The 21,783-nt window shown below is 37.5% G+C and overlaps 3 protein-coding genes across 3 annotated transcripts; 2 read left to right on the top strand and 1 right to left on the bottom strand.

The window, feature by feature from the left end:
• The first annotated feature begins 8,791 nt into the window (after positions 1–8,791).
• On the top strand, positions 8,792–10,583 carry LOC131301347 (GDSL esterase/lipase At2g03980-like). The gene is made up of 4 exons (XM_058327567.1): positions 8,792–9,155; positions 9,297–9,433; positions 9,516–9,758; positions 9,865–10,583. Exons 1-4 carry the CDS (start codon positions 8,921–8,923, stop codon positions 10,030–10,032), a joined length of 783 nt encoding a protein of 260 aa, XP_058183550.1. The 5' UTR covers positions 8,792–8,920; the 3' UTR covers positions 10,033–10,583.
• Positions 10,584–11,419: 836 nt separating this feature from the next.
• LOC131299787 (GDSL esterase/lipase 7-like) lies at positions 11,420–13,824 on the top strand. Its single transcript, XM_058325364.1, has 4 exons — positions 11,420–11,477; positions 12,905–13,020; positions 13,115–13,367; positions 13,481–13,824. The coding sequence occupies exons 1-4, from the start codon at positions 11,420–11,422 to the stop codon at positions 13,822–13,824; spliced, it is 771 nt and encodes a 256-aa protein (XP_058181347.1).
• A 3,612-nt stretch (positions 13,825–17,436) lies between these two features.
• LOC131301344 (GDSL esterase/lipase 7-like) lies at positions 17,437–20,747 on the bottom strand. The gene is made up of 6 exons (XM_058327563.1): positions 20,631–20,747; positions 19,618–19,887; positions 19,103–19,224; positions 18,332–18,580; positions 17,961–18,213; positions 17,437–17,867 (listed from the first exon to the last, which is right to left on the bottom strand). Exons 2-6 carry the CDS (start codon positions 19,871–19,873, stop codon positions 17,491–17,493), a joined length of 1,257 nt encoding a protein of 418 aa, XP_058183546.1. The 5' UTR covers positions 19,874–19,887; positions 20,631–20,747; the 3' UTR covers positions 17,437–17,490.
• Positions 20,748–21,783: the final 1,036 nt, after the last annotated feature.

Genomic DNA, 21,783 nt, shown 5'->3' with positions numbered 1-21,783 from the left:
GCTCTCCAATCCTGTCTCAATCCTTGGTGTTTCCAATCCTTTCTGAGTGGTTAAGAAAAATAAATTAAATAAGTTAAATTAAATTAAAAGAAAAATACGTAAATATGATTATCTTAATAGCATTAACTGCGTTAGGGGACTTCATGAATATATATACTATCACATTTACGTGGATCAGAAATTTAGCATTACAAATATCTGCTTCTCTCATATCCTTGATAGCATAAACACATACCTACTTTTGTAATAGCAAAGTTAAAGTTTACACGTCGCACAAGAGACATATTCTTCATCCCATAAATTTTTACCCTATTTTCTCTCAAAAAAAATTTCTGTGGTTACGTTATTTTCAGAAAGATTTACCTTTCACAATGGATGGCTTTCTTTACAATGGGAGTTGCAAAAGAATTAAATTGCATGTGCTTAGTCTGCAAATTCTCCATGTGCTTAGTCTGCGAATTCTCCATACTCCGGGAGTGTTTATACAGTGTTCTAAAGCACCGATACGTAGTGCTCCATGGTCATCCATCATCACCGAACATACATTCACATAGTACTCAAACACTTAGTATGGGCGCCACCTAGTATTTATATAAAATGTTTTCGGGAAATGCTAGGTACAAAGAAAATTTACCCCGAAAGTATCCCGAAAACAGCAATCAATGGTTGAGAATCACTTTGATAATTGTGTCACACTCACCAAAGTGAATCTCAACCACTAGTTGATCTTTTCGGGATAGTTTCGGGATAATTTTTCTTTATCCCTAGCATTTCTGAGTGTTTTCACTGCTTCTAATGGCATTCCTACAGGCAGATCATCAATTAAACAAGAAATTAACACGTTATTTAAGGGTAGTGAGTGCATAGGATTTGATTTTCCACTATTCTTTCTTATGGTTTCCTTTGAGAAAATGACAGGCTTAGAAACATTGTTAAAATGGATAATATGCTACATTATCAAGGTTATTGGTCCAAATTATCGCTGGATCTATTTCCTAAGTAATTTAAATTTTATTATGTATCTGCTTGTAATACGTACTACTATTAGAGTCTGTGTTTGTCTAGCTTGATGTAAAACTCACGTTTAGGCGAATGTGGTTATAGTTAGGGGTGCATATTGGCCAGATTAGTCCCGTTCTCAAGAAAATCAGCAATCAAACCATAATTCTAACTGGTTCTAAAAAGTAAGGGACCAAACCTAACCAATATATAATATATGTGTAGACCCTGATCAAAACCAAATCGGAATATTAGTTCAGTTTTGGTTCTATTCAATTAACATCCACACACTTTTTAAACACATGGACCCATAATTGTTTAATGAGCTCGGATTCCCATATATAACTTCATTTGGTGTGATGTACAGTATGTAATTTCAAAAGGAAATTGATTTTCGTACCCCACTTTTGCGCGCAGGCGCTCCACTTTGTACTGAATATTGTACAAAGTGGAGCACTTACATACATTTTTGAGTGCCAAAATTAGTGTCCTTTCAAAATTCTGATGTTCGGACAATGAAAGTACCCTCTTTGCATTAAGAATTGCATGCCTCTTTGGGTATGACGATCGAAATAAAACAAAACTTAAATGTTAATTAGTAGTAAGTAGTACTCTATAATTGTTGAAATGGGGCATTTTGAATGTTAGAACTACTTGCAAGTTGCAACATACTTGCTTGTCAATCGACATGCCGCTGATTATACTTCGGCTGATTTGTACGTGATGGAGAGACTGAATAATCTCTCCCTCTCCACCACGTGGTGCCTAATTCCTATCTTTAATTCTGCGGTCTCCACCACGTGGTACCTAATTCCTATTTTCCACCATATATCTTTGTATGGGATCCACATAGATTGTGGTTAGCACCATACAAACGTGTGATGAAAATAAGGGTTGGGGAACCACGTATCTTTGCCCATGGGGCACTAATAATTTTGTCACAGCCAGAAAGCTAATTGTTGAAATTGTATTTAGTTAGGGTAAATCAGTAAATTTCATCATGAGAATGTCTTTAGAGATAAATAAAAATTGAGTTCATCCCTAATGAGAATTAATATAGGGCTATGTACGTACTTTTCTATCCTTGAAGATCGGTAATTTGCTGTAGTAAAATTCAGTTGTGTGCTATTTTTCTAATATTGCAATAGATGGTCGGTGTACGTGAGTAATTTTTCTTTGTTTTTTTTTTTTGCTCTGCAAAACGAACAATTTTAAAAATTTCAATAGGGTACATCGAGGAGGAAACATCTTAGCTCAAGGAGCCAATGAAACAACGACAAAACAAACAAAGCAAAGCATCCAACCTAAGGTTGAATGATGCCCCAAAGGATCGAATTACAACTTTACTTTCCGAATACCATCTAGATACACCTTAAAATCCTCCACTGAATACACTTTGATGTCGAATTTGGCCTTCATCCACATCGCAACCCTTGTTTGATTAAGTTCCCCACCTCCCAAGGCTCGGTTGATGCGTTGTTGAACACGTAGTCGTTCCTAACCAGCCATAAAGACCATAGAGTAGCAAAAAGGCACTTTTCCCATATGTGTCTCTCTAGATTGTGGAATCCATGATCAAACCACCAATTCGCGAGGTCTAGAACCGAGTAAGGACACACCCATTTAACGTTCCACCATTTCATTATTACCGACCACACCGCCCATGAAAACTTGCAGTGAAGGAACAAGTGTTGGTTCGATTCAATGTGCTCGGAACAAAGAGGGCACAAGGCTTGATGAACGTCAACTATCAGATTCCTGCTGAGAAGTAAATTTCGAGTGGCCACTTTCTCCTTTATAGCTATCCACACAAATATTTCCACCTTTGGGGGACTGAGGTTCTTCCACAGAGAGCTCAAGAGAGCATTATTTGAGTGAGAAAACACTTCCCAATGATCGTACGCTGATTTCACAGAAAAATTCCAGTCCACGGCCCATCTCCACTGTAAAAGGTCAGGTTTGGTTGGGTTTAAGATCACACCCCGAAGTCTCCGTTTCAAGTTCTCCATCTCCCTTTTTTCCCTTCCAAACAGCCTCCTCCTGAACAACAACTCCCAACAGCCACCATTCGAGTTTCCCCACAGTGAACAGACCTTCATCTCCTGTTGAGTGGATAAAGAGAATAATCTAGGGTACTCATCTTTCAAGCAAGTTTCTCCCAACCAATTGTGTTCCCAAAAGATAGTGGCGTTACCTGAGTTGACTTGAACTCTAAAGCTGTCTCGGATAGAGTAGCCCAAAGGAGAGGACGAATTCTCCAAGGAACATATATCTGCCCATATTTTCGATGTTGGTCCTGAACCGCGTACATAGGGAAGCCAACAATTCGAATCCAGCCCATATTTACCAACGATGACTTTCACCCATAGTGCGTCTTTATTCTTACCAAATCTCCACCACCATTTGGCCAAAAGAGCTTGATTCTGTTGTAATAGTCTTTTCACCCCTAGACCTCCACCATCTTTCTTCCTCCCTATCTCATCCCAACTAACCAAATGCATTTTCCTTTTGTCAGTAGAGTCTCCCCAAAAAAATTGGCGCTGCATTTTCTCCAACCTATTCGCTACTGCAACCGGCATTTTAAATAAAGACATGAAATACACAGGGACATTCCCAGTATTGGAGTTGATTAAAGTAAGCTTACCCCCTTTTGATATGTGACGAGATCTCCAAACGGTCATTAACTTATCAAACCTATCGATAACAGGCTCCCACGTCTTGATCCTTCCTGGATTTGCACCCAAAGGTAGCCCAAGGTATTTGATAGGTAGTTGTTCCATTTTGCAACCCATAATTTGAGCTAAAGGGATCGCCTCCTCATACGGAACATTTACACCACAAAGAGAACTCTTGGAAAAGTTGATTTTCAGACCTGACATTAATTGGAAACATCTAAGGATTCTTTTAATATTAGCCATCTCCTCCAGGTAGGGCTGCAAACGAGCCGAGCCGAGCCGAGTTTTAGAGTGTTCGAGCTCGGCTCGGCAAAAATTTAGTTGGCTCGAGCTCGTGACGAGCTGCAGAACTCGAGCTCGAGCTCGGCTCGATAGGTATTTACGGAGCTCGAGCTCGGCTCGTTCGGCTCGTTTATGAAACAAATATATATAAATATATATAAATATGTAAAAAAATATATATAGATATAAAAATATATATAAATATATTATATAATCGAGTTCGCGAGCCAATTCGAGCCGAGTTTCGACTAGCTCGAGCTCGGCTTGTTTATGAAACGAGCCCAGGACTCGAGCTCGAGCTCGGCTCGTTTTTGTCTTGAACCGAGCCGAGCCGAGCCGTTATCGAGCCGAGCTCCGAGCCGCTCGCGAACGGCTCGGATCGTTTGCAGCCCTACCTCCAGGTCACTGTTCAGAAAAGGATAGTGTCGTCTGCAAATTGTAAATGGGAAATACACACCCCTCAGCTCCAAAGAGAATTTTGGAAAATGGGATCTTTTATGCGGGTTTACAAGAAAAATTTAAAAAAAATAAAGTATTAGAATCGAAAAGAAAAATTACTCACGTAATCCAAGAAAGTTAATTAGGACCGGTACGGTCTACTTAATTTCTTAAATCTTTTGCTTAATGTTCCAATTTATTTGGTTGTTAACTAACTTGGATAACCGTGACTAGTTAAAGCCAATTAACTCCAGCTCACCCCTTATTCATTTGAACCATCAAGTTCACAAGTCTATTCCAACATTTAATTACTTTTGGCTCCTGCAAAACAATAGACTTTGCTCTTTCCTTTCCATTTTGTCTCCCGTAAATGATGAACGCTGATGTATGGACCCCCACATCGGGCCGATTGAATTAATGGAACCGGGCTATGTGATTTGTTAGGAGTAGGATGTAACATGCATTTGGCCGCGCCCACTTCTCATTTACTTGTCTTTTGTCTTATTACTGACAAAAAAAAAAGAACATACTGTAAAAAACTTGAGAGAACTCTAGTGATACATACTCCCCCATAATCTCACTAAATAGCGTGTTAAAAATTTCACGAAGTATAGATGGCATTGCTAAATCTTGTCTCGATCAAATTTTCACGAAGAATGTACATGCAGTTTTCACGAAGAATGTACATGCAGTTTTGATTGAGTTTGTGTTTTTAGGACGGTTTTTTAAAGTAATCAGTGAAGAGACATAGATATAAAATAGGAGAAAAAACTGAAATAGTCCCTGTAGTTAAGTGTTTGTGTCAATTTGGTCCTTGTAGTTGTAATTGGCTCGATTTACACTATGTACTTTCCATTTTGTTCCAATTTGGTCCAATTACTAACTTCCGTTAGTCCGCCGTTAGTCATTTAAACAGCAAAATCATATGGTCCACTTTTTTTGGGGTTAAAACAGACCCGTTCGGCTAATAAGCCAACTGACTTATTTTTTTATCCTTATTCAAATTTTTTTCGTATTTGTTAGTTTTTCGTTAATTTTTTGGGGGTTATTGCATCATCATACGAGAGAAATCTAAAAAGTAAAAAATTATGATCGAAATTTAGTTTTTTTTAAATAAAGATGAAAAAATTGGCTTAGGTTTATTTTTCAACATTCCTAGTCAAGAATAAGTGCATGGGCCAAATATAGGAAAATGAATGGAATGACATGGCCCTATTTTTTGTAACCACTTGGGCGGTTAAGTTAGGTTTATTGTAACCTAGTTGAGTGGTTTGTTATGTCTATGTATTAGGTTATGACTTGCTAAATTTGGAACTGAGTTTATATAATATTCTGACTTTTGGACATGGTTCTTTATCATATTCTGACTTTTGGATCTATATCATGTTGTGACTTTTAGATATGGTTTTATATGCATTTTTAGTACTATGCAGAAAAATAAGGCATCTTAGTATTTGTCCACAAGTTGAACAGGTAGACAATACCAGTGGTTATGATACCTCATGGCTGATCATGAAAATGATGAATTTGAGGGCAATTTTTTGCAGAAAACTATAACCAAATTTCTTCTCAGGTGCCTCTTTATCAATGGAGAATGGAAGAATGAGCTGTGTTTTGGTTTAGAGGTATGTTAGGGCAAGAGGGGAATGAGTAACCCTGTTCAAATAAATAAGTTAACTGGCTTATTTTTTTGTCCTTATTCAAATGTTTTTCGCATTTGTTAGTTTTTCGTCATTTTTTTGGGGATTATTGTATCATCATGACAAGAGGAATCTAAAAAGTAAAAAAATTACGATCGAAACCTAATTTTTTTGAATAAAGACAAAAATAAGCCAATAAGTCAATTTTTTCGTCTTTATTCAAAAAAAATTGAATTTCGATCATAATTTTTTACTTTTTAGATTTCTCTTGTCATGACGATGCAATAACCCCCAAAAAACTAACAAATACGAAAAATGGGTCTGTTTTAACCCAAAAAATGGGGCCATATGATTTTGCTGTTTAAAAGATTAACGGCGGACTAACGGAAGTTAGTAATTGGACCAAATTGGAACAAAATGGAAAGTACAGAGTGTAAATCGAGCCAATTATAACTACAAGGACCAAATTGACACAAACATTTAACTACAAGGATTATTTAAGTTTTTTCCCCTATAAAATATTAATTTATTGGAGGCTATGCAAAGGGATTTTGAGACCCCAAAACGAACTTGGCCTAGAACAAATCCAACCATGCACGAGACGTAAAACTGATAAGTACTCCGGTCCTTTTTAGCCTAAAATCATAATTAATGCCCATGGGACCATACCTCTAATTTTTACTAGCTAGCACTTGTATATATAAAAAGGAAGTAAATTAATGTCCTTTTCTTGAGTAAACCATAATGTATAACAGGTAATTTAATTTCATCCAACCTAAACATCCAAGAACATTCGATTTAAGGATCACTGGCAATTCAAAGAACAATTTAGGGTTGATGGTAGAAACTAGAACGTCACATTAATAATGAGTAAATATGCATGCTGACAATTAGTAGTACAATTTATTAAGACACGTTAGAGTTCAGAAAGGAAGTTGGAATGTACATATCGTACTTAATGATGCAGCTATGCTCTGTTCCCATAATTAATTCCCCACTATAAAATTAAGAAGAAGAACCATTAAATTGTAAGAAGACAAAATATTACCCACAGAGACCGAATGGCCGGCAATTAGTAATAAAAGAAAATAAAGGAAGCTACTATGATAAAACTATATCCAAAATTCAAATGGACTACATTACTAAACTAATTAGCAATATCAGAGTAAAACTAACTCAGCTAGTATCAGTTGGTGGGTTAGCGGGAGATTAGGGAAAATCTACCAACATGAACTAAATCGTTAACGGTCTTTATAACATTCTTTTTATAGCCTTAAGCCCATATATCGGTGTCTCATTGTTTTCTCAGAGTTTTATTTTTTACTCCTATAACTTTGTGATTAACCTGTCTTCTGGAAGAAGGTTGTTATTTTATCCGGCCACAGGCAGATAAACGATCTGGGGTTATATTATTTAGTGGCAGATCCAAGAATAAACTTTAGCGGAGGCACGCTTTATACACATTGCCCAAAAAAAAAAATCGTAATAAGCAAAAAAAGTTGAAAAATGAGATATACACAAATTATATTAGACTAATTAAAAGAAAATGGTTTGTGAAACAATTTATGAGGCGGAATGCAAACCTTAAAAAATTAAAGGGAAATTCAATAGGGGGCCAGGTCTCACTGCCCTATACTCATTCTGTCGTTGATTCTATCCATGTTCATATTCGAGTGAACCACAAAATATAAGAAGTTCGGATATGTTGTCCAGGGTAATACCATATATGTCTATATAAGGTCGTAGTTCAAATCGCGGGGAAAAATAAAATAAAATTCATGCATGTCCAATGCAGTTCTTATTTCACCAGAGTTAAGAGGGTGTATGGCCCCGGGTTTTGCATGATGAATTATGTAGAATTACATCATAAGCGTGTGGCCACGGATTTTAAAATGCTTTATATTAAATTTCATTCTGAAAATTGAACTGGAGAATGCATAATTCAAAATCACCCTTGAAAGGAACTTTTTGAATTGTGATTATACTTTCGGTCACAAAACCACTTTGCAATGAACATTTGCACATATTGACCCAACTGGCACTTCCACATATTCTCAAATTATAATCCATAATCCACAAGCCAGAATTATGAAAATAATTAATTGAGAAATAACTTTATAAAATAGAAAATCATTATATTTTCTATTAATAATGACCATTAGTCAATGAACGAATATAAGGTACGTACTATCTTACTGGAACTCTCTTTTCGTTTCTTTTTGTGTCAATCGATATGAGGTGGGGTGATAGAGAAAGAGTGCTGTAATTCCCAGTGATAGGATTCAATCCAAGCATTATACTTGGTAAAGGAGTGCCATAACCACTAGGCTAATCCCTTGATTTTTTTTACCGGAACTTACAAAAACAAGATCCTAATGCTAGGTTTTTTTTTTTAAAATTTTTAAATTTGGTTTGTTGGCTAATTAAGGAGGGGGGAAGTAATTGATCTTTAGACAAGAATCTTGTAACAATGATTATTGTAAGGGTTAAACAGAATTTTTATCTCCTTGATGAATATACACTATCAAGGGTGATTTTGAATTATGCATTCAACTAAAAAGCACATTTTGGGAAGGTTTCGTTGAGCAGTTGATACTTGGTACTGAATTTTCTCTCTCTCTCTCTCTCTCTCTCTCTCTCTCCAATCCTCCCCTGTCTCAAGACATCTCTCTCTCTCTCCAATCCTCCCCTGTCTCAAGACATCCCCTAGCCTCTATATATTCAACAGAAGTAAAATAGTCCCCTCACACCATCTCTCTCTCCCCAATCCTCCCCTGTCTCAAGACATCCCCTAGCCTCTATATATTCAACAGAAAATAGTCCCCCTCACACCATCTCTCTCTCTCTCTCTCTCTCTCTCTCTCTCTCTCTCTCTCTCTTCGAAACATGGCTGTATCCAAACAGCAACAGCTTGCTCTTCTAGTCTTGATCTACGTTTTCCTCACTGATGCTTCCGCAAATGCTCAGTACAACATCAAGCTTGCACCGGCCTTGTACATATTCGGGGACTCCACGGTTGACGGTGGAAATCGGCTCCCTCCCAACGGTGCATATGGCATGGATCTGAACTCGAATGTTCGCCCTCGCTGGAGCAATGGCCTCAACATTGCTGATTTTCTCGGTAAGTAGTTAAACTTGAAACATTTCTTTTTCTTCTTCGTCTTCTTCTACTCTTTTTTTGTTTCGCTTTCTCTTTACAATAAATTCTGACTAATCTATATATTTTTCTTTGGTCTCTGTTTTTCCTTTTGTTTTTTTGTAGCAAATTTTTTGGGGTTGCCCCTTGTTCCCCCCTACTCTAACATGTCCATTGCGGGGGGTTCTACCACGGGAGTCAACTATGGCTCAGCCGGCTGCGGAATCCTTCCGCAAACCGGCCAGCTCATTCGCGAGAATGGGGTAATACAAATAAATGTTTCGCTTTAAGTTTCTTCTCCATTTATCCAGCACATTGAACTTTCTTTTGTTTTGATCTTCCTAGAACTGTTGGAGCTTTGACCGGCAAATCGTGTATTTCAACCGAACCGTGTTTGATAACTTGACAACGTTGTTTAACAACGAAGATTTGATTAAACACTTAAGGGATTCCGTTTTCTTGATCTCCTTCGGCATAAAGGACTACGAGTTCAATTACTTGAGGCCAACGTACAATGGATCACTTGCAAAGCTGGAGCCGGAAGTGTTTGCCAAGTATGTCTTGAATGAGTTGTCGTTCCGTTTGACGGTAAGGGGTTTCACCACTTCTTTTTGTGATAGTTTTTGTCAGGAAAAAGTTGCAGAAAACGAATGTGTACTAACAGAGAGAAATGATGGTTGCATTTTTTGGGCAGATTTTGCACGGGTTGGGAGGTGGAAAATTCTTGGTGAACAACATTTGGCCCATGGGTTGCACCCACGGGGACAGCTGCTGCAACGAAAAGATCAACCAGCTGGTCATTCCCTACAACAAAAAAAGAGTAGAAGAAGACGAAGAAGAAAAAGAAATGTTTCAAGTTTAACTACTTACCGAGAAAATCAGCAATGTTGAGGCCATTGCTCCAGCGAGGGCGAACAGTCGAGTTCAGATCCATGCCATATGCACCGTTGGGAGGGAGCTGATTTCCACCGTCAACCGTGGAGTCCCCGAATATGTACAAGGCCGGCGCAAGCTTGATGTTGTACTGAGCATTTGCGGAAGCATCAGTGAGGAAAACGTAGATCAAGACTAGAAGAGCAAGCTGTTGCTGTTTGGATACAGCCATGTTTCAAAAAGAGAGAGAGAGAGAGAGAGAGAGAGAGAGAGAGATGGTGTGAGGGGGACTATTTTCTGTTGAATATATAGAGGCTAGGGGATGTCTTGAGACAGGGGAGGATTGGGGAGAGAGAGATGGTGTGAGGGGACTATTTTACTTCTGCTGATGAACACTGTATTAACATCTATTGGGTTATAGGACTATATAGCAACGTGGAGAGTATACTTAAAGAAATCAAAATGCTCTTACGTGATGATCTCATGTAGTCTCACTGATCATGTGATAAAAAATGAAGGGCGAAATGCAAATTACCTCTCTATGATTTGGTCATTTGGTAGATAACCTCTCTGTGTTTTACTCGTGACCAATTCACCTCCTTATGGTTTTGGAGTAAATGATTGTAGTACCCCTGTACTTATCTTGGACTTACATCTAGAAATGGCAATTCAACCCACCCGGCCCGATTGGGGTGGGGTTTTGTAGTATTTTTCGCGGATCGGGTCATGGTCAAGGGAGAATTCATGAAACCCGGTTGAGATCGGGTTGACGTTACCCCGTTCGGGTACCTGCCCCGCCCGCCCGAAAATTATTTTATGCATAAAAAACTTTTTATTCTTGTATTTTTACTCTTGCAACTAAAATACCACATAAAATAGTAGTAACTATTTCTTTCATTTTGCTTTTAGATAGTAATAGATTTTGGTTAAATTATAATAGTTATTTCGTAAACTTTTATTATTTGTACTCACTTATTTTTGAATCTAAAACATATTTTCTCAATGAAAAAAAATATGAGCAGGGGCGGGTAAACCCGAACCGTGATAGGGATGGGACGGCGGTACCCATAAATTACCCGGTCCGGGGTCAGGGGCGGGGCTAAATTTTCCGAGCGGGGTCGGGGTGTGGCAAAATCCGCCCCGCCCCGTTGTCATTCCTAATTACATCTATATCTATGTCTTCTCTCCTCTCTCTTTCTCTCCCTCTCCCTATTATTTTATCATGGGTGGTTAACATTTAAAGTGCTAAAAAATAAATGGCACATATATATCGTTGAACAAAACCACAGTGAATTCACCATTTTGTATGATACGATGAACTACAGGATCGAAAACATCACATGAGAAGATCTTGATATTTCTATAAACCACTGTCAATGGACGAACGTTTCAACATAGAGCAACTCGGAATTAATTATGCATCTCCATCATTTGGTATTCTTCCGGAGACAGGAACAGCATTGGTAATCAAGTTAATATCGATCATTAATTATATCCTAACATGAATAAAGTGCTCTTTTTTAACATATAGAGTTGAAGTTAACGATTGTTGTAACGACCCGCTCCATCTTTGTACAATATTGTCCACTTTAGACGCCCATAGCCCATAGACTTCCCAGTAGGTCACCCATCCCTGGACTACTCCAGGATGAACACGCTTAACTGTGAAGTTCCTATGCGCTTTGGTCCGCCCTCACGGCTTTAATAGGCCTTGTACAAGTAGGAGGGATCTTTCCTTGTAAACCATGACTTGCCCCCTCCCGTCCGGACGGAGTCTGCTTCCTGCAGTACCGCCGGCCACCGGAAAGCAAGGTGTCACAATTGTTCTTGCAGAAGTCAAATAAAAATGAATTTGGTACATATATATACTCTCTTTTTTTGAAGAGGATATATATATATATATATATATATATATATATATATATATATATACACACACTTACTTGTTGAGTCGTGCAATATATACTTGTGCAAAATTTCAAAAAAAAAAAACTCTACATGAGTATACACACACGTCAAATTTTCACCGTAGCCGTACGAAATTCCTTCTTCTTTGTCCAAAAAAAAATTAAATAAGTTTATTCGGTAAATGATAGTAGTTTTTTTAAGGCTTAATTGCAAGAACACCCCCTAAACTATCACTTTTTGACAACTTCACCCCCTAACTACCAAATTCGAGCAACTTCACCCCCTCCCCCATTTTCTGTCCAATTCTTGGACGGACTGAAATAAAAAGACCAACGTACTCCTAAGGTTTAAAAAAAACACTTGGTTTATACTTGGAAGAAAACACGATTGATCACTCCCACCACCTTTTCATCTCTGTCTCTTTGTCTCTCTGTCTCTTGCTCTTTTCATCATGGGTCGAGGTCAACCGAGACCCTGGAACCGATCTCCCCATCTCTCACCTCCCATCTGCAATAGAGGAAAGGTGTAGAGAGAGAGAGAGATCATGTACTGTAGAGGGAGGATAGAGAGAGAGAAAGGGGGTCTATAATAGGTGTATAAAGGGCGTTTTGGTATGTTAAATTACTTTTCCATCCAAATCCCTAACAGAATTGGACGGAAAATGGTGAAGGGGGTGAAGTTGCTCGAATTTGGTAGTTAGGGGGGTGAAGTTGCACAAATTTAAACTTAATGGGGTGAAGTTGCAAAAAAGTGATAGTTTAGAGGGTGTTCTTGCAATTAAGCCTTTTTTTTTAACTCATTGGCTTGCTATATATGCAGGGAGTTAACTATTGCATGGAGAAGCAAGTTAACTTTTTCAATGAAACTGTGGAGACAAAGTTGCGGGCCAAATTTTCGCCCATGGACGAACTCTCAAAATACTTGTCAAACTTTGGTTTATCTGATTAATATAGGCACAAGCGACTATATTTACAACTATCTCCAGCCTGATCATTATAAAAGTAGCCGCCAATACAACGGTGAAGATTTTGCTGAACTCCTTACAAAGAAACTCAAAAACAATTTAAAGGTATCCTTACAAAAACACAACGAACATATTTTCACAAAAAGATCAAAGTACATGAGTTTAATATTTCTCTTTGCCTGTTTCTATGAAATTTTAGGATCTGTACAACATTGGCGCGAGAAAGATGATAGTTTTTCAAATTGGCCCACTTGGCTGCTATCCATACATAATAAACAAGTTTAAGCCAACAAGTAGGTGTGCCGAAGACATAAACAAGTTGGTGTCCAATTTCAATGACAAGCTTAATGTCATGCTCAAAGAATTAAGTGAGAAACTTGACGGATCATCATTCGTGACTGTAAAAACTTTCGATCTCATAAAAAGCTTGATTTTAAATCCTGCTGATTATGGTGAGTCAATCTGTTCGGGTTCTCGTTTATATCTTCAGTCCTTTTCCTTGTGAAGCTCTTTATGTATATGAAAAAGACTGATCAAACTTGGTTTTCCTCCTCAAAATTTGCAGAAATGAGGTGGCCATATTGTGTGACTCAAGTGAATGGAACCGGGCTATGTGATAGAGGACCTAAGTACTTTGGATCGGATGTGCCTATGCCTCGACTTTCTAATCAGATGTTATTTGAAAAGGAGTATATGTGTAGGGATGTCCCATCCCCTAGATTGAATTTGAGTCAATCGCAAATTGGAATGCCGGTGAAGTATATATGCCAGGAGAGGAATTATTATCTTTTCTTCGACAAACTTCACCTAACGTCAACCGCTTACAAACTTCTAGTGAACAAATGCCTTAATAGTACCTCAGAAGGCATTTGCTCTCCGTATGGTATCTATCATCTGGCAGAGATTTAATAGTAACTCTGATAGCAATGGTTGTAAATAAACTTCTCATCCTTGGCTGGATAATAGAAACCGGTCCAAAATTCCACCTTCGGTTTTTCTACATCAAATGCAGTTCTTAATGTTTAATTTAGTTATTCTTAAGTGTTGGTTCTTGATAGTTGTCATTCTCAGTCATCTATAAAGTAGTACTAGAAGTAGTATTACCTAAGAAAAATGAGGTAAAAGACATAACATCCTGAAAAAATTGTGATTTTAGTCGGTACAATTGCAGGTATATCGTGCAAGCTTAATTAGTACACTTGTAGCTAAAATTGTGAGAAAAGTAACGCTTAAATGATAGTAATTTTTGGGGTTATTGATTAGGGGTATTACTGATCTCAAATTGTTGGGTTGCTAATGGTTGCAAAAAGATTGAAATTTTAGGGTCCATTCAAAAAGTTCACCATAGGTCATGTAATTCTCAAAGTCAGCCCACCTTAAGAGTGGTACCCTATAACTATTTTGCAACCAAAAAATTCTCCCTTTTTTGGCCAAAAACTTGGGGAACTAAAGGCTTTGAGGAATTAATAAACCTTTTCTCGCACAAATATTGTCCACATCCAAAAACCCTCGGCTATTTAAATGGAAATATTATTTTGTGATTCAAGAGTAATGTTCATCCCTCTCACAAAAGTGTTTTGGTCTCACTTCCAAGTGTGTAGATCCCACGCACTTGCGTGAGAGAGAGGAACATTAATGCTCATGGAGCACGGAATAATCTCTCATTGAAAAAGGGTACGCCTATTATAAAAGTGAATTGGCCGAGTTTCATGAAAGTCCTTCCAGTATGTTAATTTGATATTTAAGCAATGTGACAATTGATTACAAAGTAGAGAAAATTAAGTCAATGAGCAATCACACAACACAAACATAAGAACTTACGTGTTTCCATTTGAGCATAAGTTTAAGGGGGAGGGGGGGGGGATGGTATTTCTTGATTTCGTGGATCCTAACAGAAGAAAAAGAAGAAGAGGGCCTGAGAGAGAAATATTTGGTGGGTATGTTGGAAGATTGTTATTTTCAATGGATGATACATGGCAGGCTAAAGGGGTGTTCCAAGTAACCTTCCTTTTTTAAAACTTCTTTTTTTTGAATTTTCAAACTCAAATATAATGAAAATGAAAAATAATTTTTTGATTTTTTTTGCACCGTGTAAAAGATCTCAATGAAATCTATCAAACAAAATCTATATTGGTAGAAAAATTATTTGCGTTACATGATGATTTTTGGGCTTGAAATTACCTTCCTTTTTCCAAAACCTTCCTTTTGTTTAGTTGGAACACCACCTAAGAACGATTGGACAACAAATGGGCTGTATAAACCTCCACATCTAAAGCCCAATTACCTCTCTGTCGGTTGGGTCCTTTGTATCATGGGCTGTTCAAATGTTCGTTCGGGTTGGGTCCATAGATTGTGTTTCTTACCATGGGCTGGTCACGAGGGAGTTGAGTTTTGTTCACTCTCCATTTAAGACGGTGAACATTACATTTTTTTTATTGGTTGAAATTTATCATAAAGTAATGTCATGCTTACCAAAAAGTGTATTGTATGACATCACTTTGTAGTAGGGCCACATCATTTCAACTAATAAGAGAGAGGGTAATGTTCACCCTCTTTTAAGGAGGGTGAACAAAATTACACTCGTCACGAGGTCGTTAACATAAACCTACTGTACGCGTCAAGATTGTACTAGTAAAAATAAGTACTAATTTTTGAATTAAAAGTGATGTATTATGAGAGAATGACCTGTCTCGTAAAGAAAAAAAATAAGTATTTAAAAAATAAGAACCTTAGCGAAATGAAGCCTTGCAAACTGGGTCTTCACAATCTTCACCGTAGATTTTTTAAATTGAGTGAGTGCTTGGAGTAATTTATGACTTATAATGAGTATTAGGACCAAAGTTAAACATTTTAACAGGCCAAAATTGCAAAGTAAATTTTAGACCCATGACGGTGGCGAGAATTACTTGAAATAGATGAAATGATCTTGAATAAAAATTGGTCAAAGGCTCAAAGCTTTCAAACAAATCTTGGGCCCAACGAAGAATTGGGCTTAACCCATTTGAAATTACAGTTCAGACATAAAAGAAAATGGGAAAATGACGGTTCAGGACGTGTTTTGATAATTAATATTCGCCAAGGACATGTTGAGAACATTTGTTAATACTGAAAAATATCCTTGGCGGGTACTCGTATTAATTATCAATACACGTCCTTAGCCCGTCATTTTTCCAAAGAAAATTGAAACTAGCCCAAACATGTGGTCCTTCTAAATCTTGATTGGACCAGCCCGTCAATTGCTCAAACTAAAAATAGAGACCCACATCGAAGGGATAAAAATAACTTGAGGTCAAGGGAAAAATTTTCAGTACCGAGTGGGTACCACGTGTTGCCCGATCGGCGCATCCGAGCCGTCCAATGTGTTTTTGTATTTGGAGAGAGAAAGTGTTGGGGTTAAAGGAGAAAGATGGTTTCAATCTGAGCCGTCCAAGAGTGTATTGGACGATCTAAATGTGCTAAGCGGGTACCACGTGAGATATACCCATCCGGCACCGAAAAATTTCTCGCGGTCAAGATTCGGGACATGATCTCAAGTTTTGTATGAGAGTAAAACTATATTGTTTAATTGATTGAGAACAGATTGAGGTAAGGAACATGCCACCCCAGATCCAAAAATAATAGAGAGAGAAAAATGTATCTCTATTTTTTTTGATCAATGGGAAATTCAAAATGCATGCCTATGCAAAAACACTCTATCACTATATAGAAAAGTTGTTCCCTCTCAGTCCTATTCAACAGAAAATTCATTCTTTATGAGAAATTTCTTCAAAATTTGGTTTTAAATAACATCTAGTTCCATTTTGCTCGATCGCTATACTAATTCCGTTCTATACGAGGATGATTAATATATGATGAAAATGTGTAAGTTCTTTGGTATTAATTAATATGATATGAAATGGTTAATTTAGGACACTGCACTCCTAAGTGCTTACTGGCCCAATGTGAAGGACTGGAGCACCAGCATGTGGGAGCATCACAACGACGGAGAAGACGAACCCGGCATATTGTTCCAGCAAAAGATCTACGCCTTGTTCATCTTAAGAGCTTTTTGGCTTCTTTTTTTATTTTGTCCTTACTCAAAAATTTCGCGTGTTCATTTTGCGATATACTATATACTTTTGTGGATTATAAATTCTTCTCGATGAGAGGAATCGGAAAAGTAAAAAATTATGATTTTTACCCAAATATTTTTGAAAATATTCAAGATAAAGCCCAAAAAGTCGGTTTGTCGCAAAACGAACAAACGCGATTTTTTTTTTAAAATAAGGATAAAACAAAAAAAAAAAAAAAGCCAGAAAGCTTCTTAGTTTAACAAGGCTAAATGCTACGAAAGAGATCGATAGCGCGTGCAATATCAATACAAATTAGTGTATTAGCACCACACACAAACAAAACAAGAACAAAGAAAAAGGATAAAGAAAACACATTTCATAAACCAAGTGCAAGTGTCAAACACTCGAAAATAGAAGTAAATTAAAAAAACTAAAGGTATTCAAAATTAGACTTATAGCTAGTCTAAATTATTTGCCGTTAAGTAAATTGAGACCATGGAAAGTTCAACTATTGCTTATATCATCATCTCTGGTTTGCCAGTTGATAGATATCGTAGGGAGAGCAAATGCCACCCGAAGCCGGATGAAAGCATTTGTCCATTATGATTCTATTAACAGCTGTGGTCAGGTGAAGTTCATCCCAAAAGACAAATGCTTCTCTGTCCTCACACACATCTCCTTCTGGTTTTCCGATTGAGGTCCTTGGCCGCGTCACTTTGGGAGGAGGAGGGCTCCTCGTACAAAAATAGTCCTTTCGAAATTGCTTCTCATAATATGAAGGATCCGCCGGCCGGAGTTTCGCCATCATCTCTGGTGACACGTAGTGTATTTTAGGTTCTTTGCATAGTCCCGTCCCATTTTCTTGAGTTGCACAGCATGGCCATCTTGTTTCTTGCAATCCTAATTAGAAGAAAACATATATATAGAACGTTAATGCATTGATGATATATATCGAATAACCGTAACCAATTATACCTTCGGAGAATGACTCACCGTAATCAAATGGATTTTCAACAATATCCTTAATGAGATGGAAAGTTTTTGCCGTCACAAAAGTTGATCCTTTAAGCTTGCCGCTCAACTCTTTGAGCTTCGTCTCAAGTTTTTCGTTGAAAATGGAAGCTAACTTGTTTGCGTCTTCGAAGCATCTGTCTCTAGGATTGAATTTGTTTATAATGTATGGCAAACAACCAAGAGGGCCAATTTCGAAAATTAACATCTTCCTTGCGCCAAGGTTGTAGAGATCCTACATTATATTGAAAGTAGATCGACGAAGTTTTAACAGCGCGCTAGATATCGTGGAAAGAAAAACTACATGAGAACCACGCGCGCGCGACAAGTTTTGAGAGGTTTATAACTAGTACCTCGAGATGGTTTCCCAGTTTCCTTATCAAGAGTTCAGCAAATGCATCACCGTTATATTGGCGACTACTATTATAATCACTAGGTTGAAGATAGTTGAAAATGTAGTCACTGCTCCCGATGTTAATAACGAAAATAGAATCTGACAAGCGTTTTGAGAGTTCCACCGGGGACGGAAACTTAGGCCTTAAGAATTTTTCCAAAGTTTCCTTGAAAAATCCAACTTGTTCCTCCATGCAATAGTTCGTTCCCTGCACAAGAAAGAAGTCAACAAAGAAGCATCAAGTTTGTCATATTTTCAGCTGATTTGTTTCTTGTAGTCCTCTCGCACTCTAACTAAAGACTAAAAGCTATATGAAAAATGCTTTCTCGATCCTGTCCTCAACATTACTAGCATGCATTGGAAACAGGCCAACATGCCACAAAAGCCATGAGAGATGGTTATTGCTGCAATTTTTGGACTATGGAATTCAACTTACAAACCAAGTTCGACACAAACACAAAGGAAAACAATAAAGGCCTCACGCGGTAAAGCTCAAAAGCAACTGCAAGTGAGGGATGAGATGCAAGGAAATACAAGTTCCACATTGGCAGGGTACTATAAAATGAGTAATCCTATGATGTTGGTATCTCTGTACCTAATAATTTAAGCTCTGGATCTAGAACTTCTATGCACCCAAGTAAAAAAAAATGCAAATATGGAATAATTCACTTAAAAAACTAGTGTATGTGTAACGAATTGAAGTAATCCTTCACATTTTAAAGTCACTCACTAGAGCACTCCCTGTCTCTGGGAGGATGCCTGCAGATGCAGAGGCATAGTTAACTCCATTATATCTAGGAAACAACTCCACTTCAACAGATGATACAGGTACTGTTAAGTTCAGTTTGAGAGCTGCACAAAATACAAAAGAAGTTGCGTTAGTAGTGGTACCAACATTGGAAAGTAAGAAATAATTGAATTGCTCAGAAAATTTGAGGGCAAATAGTTTTTTCAAGATCACAGATGTGTCTTTTTGGTAAATGAGGTGTCCATGCAAGCTTACTCGCATTTCAACTACTGCTTTTTAGGAACCATTCTTGGCGTCCGCAATTGAACTCATGGCAAAAATCTGTCTGAACCGGCCTCAAAAGTGGTTAATAGAACGTGGGAGGTCTAAAAAATGAGACCTTAGGATGGGCTAACCATTTAAGTCCCAAGTGTTGACTGCTGGGGCAACCCCGGATATGTTTCCTTATGGTGCAAAAATAGAGGAAAAACAAACTGTGTTTTTTTTGGTTCCCTCACCTATCATGTCTGGAACTGTCCACCCGTTTGTGAATCTGAATTTACCATACCATTGGCACTCAATGCCATAAGGCGAGTGACCTGCTCTCATTCCTGTTTCATGTTCCTTCTTTGGACCACTATCCACTATTGAATCTCCAAATACAAATAAGTATCTACTAGGCTTTTCTTCTTCCTCTGCACGACATGTTTTGGACAAACAGATATGGTAGACACAGAGCAGGACATTAACCAACAAGAAGAATGTTCTTGCCATCTTAATTTGCGAACCTGTACGGAAAAAAAAAAACGAAAACAAAACTGGTTAAATTAGGAACATACGAACCAATTTTGCACAGGATATGCAGGCGTTAGAAAATTTTGAATTGAAACCTATTAAGTAATCTCATAAGGTCCATATCATGTACAATATTTATTGGGATTTCAAAAAATAAAAAATACTCTCATTGCCCTCATTCGTTGTCCCTCGTTATATTCTTATCGGATAGAGAATTGGTACTACTTGATGGAGTAACTATTTTCATATGATATGTGTTTTGCTCTAAATTAATTTTAATTAAACAAAAAATTCAAAAATGATATAAAATCTCATAAATCACGGCACAGCATTCCAAAAAAAATGACTAACGAATTGAGACGGTAGGAGTCTTGACTTAGAGCATCTCCAGACTCCAATGGGTTCTAAAAAAATTGAAAATATGGATAAAATGTTTCTGCATGTGTACGATTGATGCTCTAGGTGTCCTTAATAATTTTTCGTGAATAAAGGTTGGGTCTCCTCATGAAGAACAATATATATCCATCAATCTATAGGTGCCCAAAATATAGATGCATATAGATATAATGGGAAGTGATTTTTGCACACCCATTTGGATGACAACAAAAGGGAAGTATTGAAAAGTGAAAGGGTGTTTCGGTAACTTCACAAATTAAAAACACTCCTCAAGAATAAATGTTTTAAAGAATTGTGTGCACAAAAATCTAAGCAAGAAATGAGAAATAAAAAGTACTACCTGGAAATGAACGTATGATTCCAATTGTTCATTTGCATTATCAATGTTATCGAGTTATTTATAGGGTAAATTAAGAAAGATACCATTACTGACCCTCATAAATATATTGGATCAAATTCATGGTGAGTTTAATACGGAGGTAGGGAACTGAAACTTGATCCATTCCGTTTGACCCAAAAAAGGGAACTGAAACTTGATACAACCACAATATATTGCTGCAGTTTTTTTTTTTTGGGTAAATGATGCATTTTATAACCAACCAACCAAAAACCACGGGAATAACCCACTACACAGGAAAAAAACTGTACAAAGAAAAACCTATTACAAACTACAAAAGAATCAAACCACTCTTAACAAGTGGTAAAACCCAGAATTCGAGGAGAGATATTCCAAAGATGACAAAATCTTTGGTTTTCCATTGAATTAGGAATATGTTTCCAAGAGCTGACTCGAAGTCTCAAATTGTCTTCTATGCGAGCAAAAATCACATCGGAATTCATTGGCCTTCCCCCAAACACCCTAGAGTTTCTCTCAAGCCAAATATAATATACCCCTGCAGCTAAAGACAGCTTGAAGAGGAGTGCTCGAAAGGAATTATCTTTACAATAACCCATAGCCCATATAAGTTCGTCATCCCAATTTCCTGGGCTTCTGTGAACTTCAAATCGGCTTAGAACTGAACGCCAAACCTGTCTTGAGAAATTACATTGAAAGAATAGATGATTGGCTGATTCATTATGCTGAGAACAAAGACTACAGAGGGGGTCAATAGGCAGTCCCCACCTTCTAAGTCTATCTTTAGTGGCAAGCTTCCTTAAGCAAGCAATCCACAAAATAAATGCCCACTTGCTGCAGTTACATTCACAGTATCAATGGAGCTTTTGTAATTTTACCCCATATTATTAATATAATTCATTAGGCACTTTTTTCATCGGCTACACATCTGAATTACTCAGATAAAATGAAGAACGAAAAGGACAAACAACAAACTCACCTTTTTTGTTGGTGAAATATTGGAACAATTTTTGCTTTAAATGTTCGGTTTTTAGGAGTCAAAACTGCCTAGGGTATGAACCTACACCGGTGAGATACTGGGTATCATTTCGGATTTATCGCTATTAGTGTTATTTTCTCTGATAAAAAAATTATTAGT

Source organism: Rhododendron vialii, chromosome 9a (genome assembly GCF_030253575.1).
Source record: "Rhododendron vialii isolate Sample 1 chromosome 9a, ASM3025357v1".
NCBI classification, from domain to species: Eukaryota; Viridiplantae; Streptophyta; class Magnoliopsida; order Ericales; family Ericaceae; genus Rhododendron; species Rhododendron vialii.
Note: the sequence above shows the minus strand (reverse complement) of the source record. Positions and strands in the feature narration are given on the sequence as shown.